Here is an 8192-nt window from a genome sequence, read left to right as displayed (position 1 = left end):
ATATATAGTGAGAGTAAGGCATAATACTCAAGTGTAAGTACAACAAACCTGTGCTTATGTACAGTGTGTGTGTGTGTGTGTGACACCACTTACTCACCTTCACTCACGTTAATGACAAGAAAACATTGTAAAAATACCTGTTACAGGTAAAACTACATTCAAAACTTTACTTACTATAAAGAAAAGTACATAAATATTACAATTAATAATAAGCGACTATTATTTTTGATGTATTAACGTATGGGTCAGTATTTTATTGTCACTGATTGTTGTGAAGATAATTCTAGATATTAAATCTACGTTTCCTCCCGGTTGTGAGCCGAGCCTCTGAGTTTGATACAGATCATATCTGAACACACTGTTACCGTTTAGAAAGACATCCGAGTAATTGTACAGAATATTGGCTTTATTATGAAACCTGGGGCATTTTCCACAGACAAACCATTCTACATTTGTACAGATCCATTTAGCAGATTTTGTTGTAATCACAAAAAGGAAGAGACTGTGTACAGAGCAGTTCACCTGCCTGAGCTCACCAAAGATTGTTTTTAATACAAAACTGGAGCATTAATCAGTAACATGCAACACTTGTGATGCTGCAGCCGTGTGCTAGATGTGAAGCTACTTTACTTGGACTCCAGCTTTTACCTTGTACGGGGATAGAAAAAGGTAAGAGAGATTCGTTTGAAAGGCATCATCCAAACAGCTGCATGTTACAGGAAATGCTCCAAGAAAAAACAAACGGTTCAAAATTGTATACAATCATATAATTTAAAATCCCAACCCCAACAAAATAACTATAGTAGAAGCAACTAAAGCACACAGCAGTCATTAGGTGTCAGACCCCCCCCCAACCCCCTACCCAGCCAGCCAGCCTCGATCAACATGTAACATGTATTTTCAGTATTCCTCTACACTTTGTTTTTGGAGTCGCACCCCAAGTAGTTCAGTTTAAAATCCACCCCCTGCCTCAGCGCCACTCGGGTCTTACTGCTAAGTGAAAGTTTAATTTAGGAGTTTTGAAAAGGAAATCAACACGTGAACTCTTAGGCCAAGAAAACCACGCGCCTGTTGCCGTTTTTGGAACTACGTAGAGTTTTTACACAGTTTCCCCACGCAAAAACAAGTCCACCGAAGCCCCCCCCCACCACCCCAACCCTCCCCTCATGGCATGGATCAGCTATGAATCAACAGACGGAGCTAGAAGCTGCACAGTTTCCCTTAAAGACCAGCTGCAGTGTAAATCCTTCAGATATTTAGACGTATTCATTAGGAGTGCAATTTGTTGTTTGAGAGCGCTAACACAATGTACAGATATCACATATCTGCCGGCACATTGTCTGACTTGACGTAGACGCTGGGACGAAACCTCAGGCACCTCAGACAAAAATCAAATGCGTTTATTTTTTTTCTCATTTGCCGTTTTTTTTTATCAGAGGAAAAAGGGTCCCATTTATATCTTAATAAGGGCTACATTCTCCTGTGGAGACTCCACACATGCCTATTCCTTTATGTCTTTTTCATCTGCTTGCCTTTGCTTAAAATTATGAGCCTCACAGTCATTCACGCAGGCAAAACTGTACTGGCTAGTAATTGATGCTTAAACTGTAATTATCAAACAGTTTTGAACCAAAAAAAATAATAATAATAATTTGTGAAACAAAAAAAAGAAAAACTAATAAAAACAGACATCTATCCAAGAATCTTTTGGCCATTCGTTCCAAACGAACACTAATTACATTTTGTTTTTAAGGAGGAACCAAATATAGTAACAGGAGAACAAAACATCTGAGATCCAATCATATGTAGGCTTTACTCAAAACTGCCAGTCTCATTTCCAGAACTGTCTTGGTGTTGGAGAAAAAACAGTGGAGGACACAGAGGGATCATGTAATCGCATTACACCACTCGCCGTACTTCAAAAAATCTCTTCAGGTAGTAAATCTGTCCGAGTGTCATTGCCACCAGAACCAGAGCTTCGAAGAACGACCACAGCACCACTCTGCTGTTTGTGTTGTCGTTGACTAGGAAGAGGAAAAGAAAGAGTGTGTGAGGTTACATTCAAACTATTAACTGCCGCTTGGTACATGTTCTTAATGACCAAGGGTATTATAAATAGCTATACAAAAACTAGGTGTTAAAAAACATTTCAGTTACCTACACTTTAGAAAACAACAGACAGAAACAATATTGTGTACTTAGAAAACTAAATAAAATAATAAACTTTAATAACTCTGCTCAGGACTCACTCGCTCTGTGTATCCTCTCGCGAACCTCCATGTACTCCTGCTCGTGCTTTACAGCCGTCATAGCGACCGCCAGCTCGTTGATCATCTCCTCCAGCTTGTTTTGGTGAGCTGAAAACAGGTAAAAGTAATCGTCAGCGACAGACCGCAGCACAGTTCTAGTGCACAATAAAAAAAAAAAACATGCACGATGTATGCGGTACATGCGTAAACGATTGTGCCGTATGTCGCAGGCGATGCCATCTCATCACCGGAGACATTTATAGATCCCCTAAACGTTCTCACTGTGCATATAGTCAAACCATTCACAAACAACACAACTTCCTACGTGAAGTAGAAATGCACAATATTAGTTTATACTATGGAAACAAAACTGGTTAGAGAAAACTCCGCAGTGCATCACAAACTCAAAAGTCTATGTCACAACAGCAGTTCTGCCATAGCCTGCCCTGTGCCCTACCATCCCAGCTGTCACCACCTACAAAGAGGGAAAGAGCGCCCAGAATAAAGTCAAACAGAGAAAAGAAACTATCACAAAACAGTGAAGAATAACAGCAGAAAACAGAAAGCTCTGCGTGATCCACGTGGGAATGTCTTAATTCATACGCATTAACCCTTCTCCGTGTACCTTCGGTCTCCATGTCCTGGCCTTTGGGGGCCTCTCCGATATCAATCGTGAACATGACGATCTTGGGTGTCATGGTTGACATCTTGTTGCTGAAGCAGAACTTGTAGGTCCCGTCCATGTGTGCTGCCACAGAGTATTTCCCACTGGACTCTCTGTCGCCTTTGTAAATCTGCTTTCCATCAGGCCCTGTTATCTGCGAACGGACACAAGAAGTGAACGTGAATAAAGACGACTGCGGCATGACAAATGACACACGGGGACTAGGGCTGCGTAATTAACCCCAATATGGCCGGGAGCAAAAGCACATGTTTGGTAAAATCTGACAAAACAGCTTTATAATGAAATATTGAAGAGATGTCATACTACAAATCTTGTTCTCCACATTTAAGAAAACGTGTTTATTTGCTACAGACACAAACAAATTGAACTTATTACTCACGACTCTTTTTAAAAACTAGTAGCATTACTTTACTTATTACTCCCTGCCACCTGTAATTAGTTAAACTAGTTAACTGATTACCTTTTCTGCTACTCCCACAGAATTGTTCGTTCAGACTTACGACAATTAAAATCCAGTTTTTGTTTGTTAAAATCTAATTAATGTAATATTTCCAGCTGCTGAATACAATCCACAATCACAAACAAAATACTAACTAATTTGTTTTTTTCATCAGTAATTAGTTACACTACTAGTTACTGAGTAAATGAACCTTTAATGCTGTAATGTGATTACTAGTAATGAGTTACTGGCTGTAACATATGGCAGCAACATGTGTGCACACAAGATACACAATTTTTACTTGAAAACCACAACAACTTCTGCACAGAAACCATCTGAAGGGAGGACGAGCAGCACACAACCTCACAATATGTTACACAGAGGACACTGGACACGGCCCGGACGCAATGCTAACGATGCACTTCCTGTATCTTTATGAATAATTTAATAACATCTGTCACGTATTTGATTACAGAAATGTGGCCGAATTGTGCATCTGTGATAGGTTAACGGGAATTAAAGTGGTTTGTATGTGATAGTGAGTCAACAGCAGCCCGGACAGCAAATGTAGTTTCACCTGGCGTTACGCAAAAGGCGCTAGCTGACGTTAGCACGGGCCTTGCGTTAGCTAAACGACTTTAAAGTAGAATAAAACACAAATTCCTCCAAAGTTAGGAGTCCGCTTTACAACCCCAGAGGACCGACTCACCTCCACGTCGATGTCCAGGAAGCCGCCTTCGGCCACTTCGAACATGAGGCCCATCTTTGTGCCGGAGTTGACCCGCTCGTAGAAGCACTCCTCGGCATGGGCGTCTATGCTAACGAAGTATCCGGACGCGGTGGCGGACAGGACGGCCAGCAGGACGACCAGCTCCGAGGCGGTGAACATGGTGGACGCTGCTGCTCTCTTCTAGCGGCTCTGACGGGGCTCCTCGCTTCTGCGTGTCCGGTACGGAGTGCGGGGTTGTCCGTTTGAATGAGTGAATTGTTGCGGGAGAGGAGCCGCATCAGCCTCGACTGCTGTGTGCCGCTAGCTGACTGCCACGTACAGGCTTAAACGGCGAGCGGCGAGGGCCAAATCTGACGGAGTGCGCAAAGGGGCTGTCGGGAATGAGGCCGATGGACTTCTGCTACAGACACATTGTGGTCTGTTTATTATATTATATTAGTGTATTCTTGTTTATTCTGTCACTCATACTGCATTTGTTTAAGGATTCACATTCACATCATCTGAACTCATTACTTATTATTTATTCACTACACTGTCACATAATAATATAATACACTACTTACACTATTAGTATTGTACACTTCAATATTTTCTGCTCAGTTACTGCTGTTTATATGTATATATATATATATATTACAACGGAGTATTAGGGCCAGACTAAGAGAAAAAAATATTTTATTTTTTGGGGGAAATTACAAGAATAAAGTCGTAATATTACGAGAATAATATAATAATAATACAAGAGAAATGTTTTAATGAGATAAAAGCTATGATAGAGTTCTCATAAAATTACAACTTTATTCTCGTGATGACTTTATGACATTTTCAACTAAAGTTGACCAAAGTTATTGTACAGGAGAATAAATAGCGACATTGTCATAGCAATGTAAACAGTGATGGTAAGACTTTATTCGCAATGACCACTGTATTCACGAATATTACGACTTTATTCTCGAGATGATAGAGTTCTCACAAAATTACAACTTTATTCTCGTAATATTATGACTTTGTTCTCGCAATTTTACAAATTTATTCTCACAATATTACGACTTTGTTCTCGCAATGTTACGAATTTATTCTCACAATATTATGACTTTATTCTCGTAATGTTACAACTTTATTCTCGCAATATTACAACTTTATTCTTGCAATGTAACAACCTTATTCTCGCAATATTACGACTTTATTCTCGCAATGTTACGAATTTATTCTCGCAATATTATGACTTTATTCTCGCAATGTTACGAATTCATTCTTGCAATATTATGACTTTATTCTCGCGATGTTACAAATTTATTCTCGCAATATTATGACTTTATTCTCGTAATGTTACAACTTTATTCTCGCAATATTACGACTTTATTCTCGCAATGTTACGACTTTATTCTCGCAATGTTACGACTTTATTCTCACAATATTACAACTTTATTCTCGCAATATTACGACTTTATTCTCGCAATGTTACGAATTTATTCTTGTGATATTACAACTTTATTCTCGTAATGTTACAACTTAATTCTCGCAATATTACGACTTTATTCTCGCAATGTTACAACTTTATTCTCACAATATTACGACTTTATTCTCGCAATGTAACAACCTTATTCTCGCAATATTACAACTTTATTCTCGCAATGTTACGAATTTATTCTCGTGATATTACAACTTTATTCTCGTAATGTTACAACTTAACGTAATTCTCGCAATATTATGACTTTATTCTCGCAATGTTACAACTTTATTCTCGCAATATTACGACTTCTTTCTCGCAATGTAACAACCTTTTTCTCGCAATATTACGACTTTATTCTCGCAATGTTACGAATTTATTCTCGCAATATTATGACTCTATTCTCGCAATGTTACAAATTCATTCTTGCAATATTATGACTTTATTCTCGTAATGTTACAACTTTATTCTCGTAATATTATGACTGTGTGTGTATATATTTATATGCATGTACATGTGCATATGTATATATTTTTCTATTTTCTATTTCTATTGTTTTAGATATTGTAATATAAGACATACTTTTAACGTTCTCTATTATTATTATTTGTATTTTTTATTGTCTTCGGAGCACCTTGAGCAACTGTAATGAAAACAAATGCAAAAATATTGACAATATACTAATTTTACTATGCATTTCTATTTGTTTTTTTGTAACTTTATCATCCCGGATTGTGCATAAAAGTATTTCTGTAAAAAATATCTGTAGATTTTACGGTGAAAAACTGTTACACAAAGACAGTAAAATGTATATGGAATAAAGTTTATTTATATTATAGACTGTAAAACTACTTCTGTTGATGGGCAAATAAATTTCTTATACGGTAAAATATGGAATAAAACTCTAATACTAGCACTAATGTCCTTTTACTGTAATAGTACCATATTTCTTACAGTAAAGTTCTGGCCAATATGCATGTGATTAATTAATTGATTATTATATATATATATTAAGTGAGCCTACACGATTGCAGCTACAAATGTTTATTATCAGCAACCCCTCCCCCTCAAAACAAGTGAGCTCCCCCAAACTCCATGGTACAGCACCCACACTTATTATATCTGATGTTTTTGTATTAATATTAATGCTGCATTAATGTGTATGTTGCATTTTATTGCTGTAGATGTTGAAGGTTGAGCTCTTTAACTAACTCTAACTCCACAGCAATGCATCATATTGTATAAGATGTGTTTGTAGCGCTATCTTCTAAAAGTCAAACTGTTCATGAGCTCAGAAAAACCGCCCTGTTTGCAGCTTTGTGACGACGCATTTTCCAGCTAATCAAACAGTTCTTTTAATTGTTTTATTAGCTTAAGAAGTAGGATAACTTTCTCAACCCATAAAGAAACACTTCATCATTCAGTTTATCACAAACATTTAGAATTAACACATGCTTTTTCACTTTGAAGTAACTAAAGCGGTCAGACAAACGCATGTGGTGGGAATTTGTCCTGCACAGATAGCTTTTATCAATACTTCAAACATGCATGTGTTTGCTGTGGAGGGATACTGAAACACCTGGATGAAACTCATGCTGTGGGGGTGACATGCAAAGTCCAATCAGAAAGGAAAAGCTTGAACACTCTCTCAACCCTCGACCGTGTTGTTTTTCTCCATAAACTGTGGTCAGTAAACAGCATTTGTTCTTTGCTGCACTCGATGGCATGAAATCAATCCTCAGATTTCCTCCTGTATTTCTATAAAGTTATATATTTTTAGTATCTTTATTTAAAGCGTACTACCTGTTGTTGATTTTGTATTTCCTACTCCCTTTCTTTAAAGCTGAAAGAGCTCAACCTGACCTTAAAAGCACATTTTGTTGACCGTCTTGATAGTAATTCCCCACCTGAGCAACCTGACAGCATTATAAGAATACCTGCAGCAGGCAAACATGTGAGCGCCACCTTGCATTAGTTAATATACTGTGGCAGCTGTCAGGCAGCGACACACAGGTACAGCAGCACGTCACAAGCTCAGAAAGTGTGGCAGCTAACCTGACATCCATGGCACCCACCGCCGCCTGAGTTAAAGACAAGCTGAGATTGAAAAGTTTGTTTTTTTAGAAGAAAAATGCTTATTTGCAGCCTCTTTCTGTGAGTCCAGGCTCATCTGTTAATGCATTTATAGTGCTTCCTATCTATCTTGCTTTAGACTGTTGCTTTAGATTGTTTCAGTTTATTATGAAAACTGACATATTTAGTAAGTTGCATGTATGCCTGTCACAATAATTACATTAATGACGTAGGGTAAGCAGTTTAAACAATTGGTAACACCCTAACAGACTCTGGTTAAAAACTTTATGACTTGTGCTGGGGGATTAAGTCAGAAAGAGGTCATTTTAATAGGTGTTTTATTTCCTGGTTTAATGATTCATTCTGAAACCAAATCGTTTCGACAGAAAAGCAAATATCCTATAAAATTTAACAAAGCAATAAAAATTCAGTTTAAGTACTTTTCCCGGCTTATCTCCTCCTCCAGCCGACTTTTACCAAACACTTTGTACACAAATGTAAATGTCTGAAAACCGCTCCTGGTTTCACAACATTCTTGACAGAGAGTTGTCGCTTTACTTGTTTTC

At 37.9% G+C, this 8192-nt stretch overlaps 1 protein-coding gene across 2 annotated transcripts; it reads right to left on the bottom strand.

The window, feature by feature from the left end:
• Positions 1–385: 385 nt before the first annotated feature.
• On the bottom strand, positions 386–4443 carry tmed2 (transmembrane p24 trafficking protein 2). Of its 2 annotated transcripts, XM_051411823.1 has the most exons (5): positions 4083–4443; positions 2875–3067; positions 2707–2724; positions 2250–2357; positions 386–2024 (listed from the first exon to the last, which is right to left on the bottom strand). In XM_051411823.1, the coding sequence occupies exons 1-5, from the start codon at positions 4260–4262 to the stop codon at positions 1900–1902; spliced, it is 624 nt and encodes a 207-aa protein (XP_051267783.1). In that variant the 5' UTR covers positions 4263–4443; the 3' UTR covers positions 386–1899. The 2 variants fall into 2 exon arrangements, with proteins under 2 accessions (XP_051267783.1, XP_051267784.1); XM_051411824.1 differs by lacking the exon at positions 2707–2724 and having other exon boundaries at positions 4083–4440.
• Between the last annotated feature and the right edge of the window lie 3749 nt (positions 4444–8192).

Source organism: Dicentrarchus labrax, unplaced genomic scaffold (assembly GCF_905237075.1).
Source record: "Dicentrarchus labrax unplaced genomic scaffold, dlabrax2021, whole genome shotgun sequence".
Lineage (NCBI taxonomy): Eukaryota > Metazoa > Chordata > Actinopteri > Moronidae > Dicentrarchus > Dicentrarchus labrax.
The sequence above is the reverse complement of the archived record's forward strand: the minus strand, read 5'-3'. Positions and strand labels throughout refer to the sequence as shown.

Bases quoted from the DNA above. Each gene is read 5' to 3' on its own strand.
- tmed2 (XM_051411823.1), bottom strand. From the start codon at position 4,262: ATGTTCACCGCCTCGGAGCTGGTCGTCCTGCTGGCCGTCCTGTCCGCC. The intron at 3,068-4,082 runs GTGAGTCGGTCC...GTCCGTTCGCAG, and splicing joins TCCTGGACATCGACGTGGAG to ATAACAGGGCCTGATGGAAA. The intron at 2,025-2,249 runs GTGAGTCCTGAG...TCCTCTTCCTAG, and splicing joins CGAGAGGATACACAGAGCGA to TCAACGACAACACAAACAGC.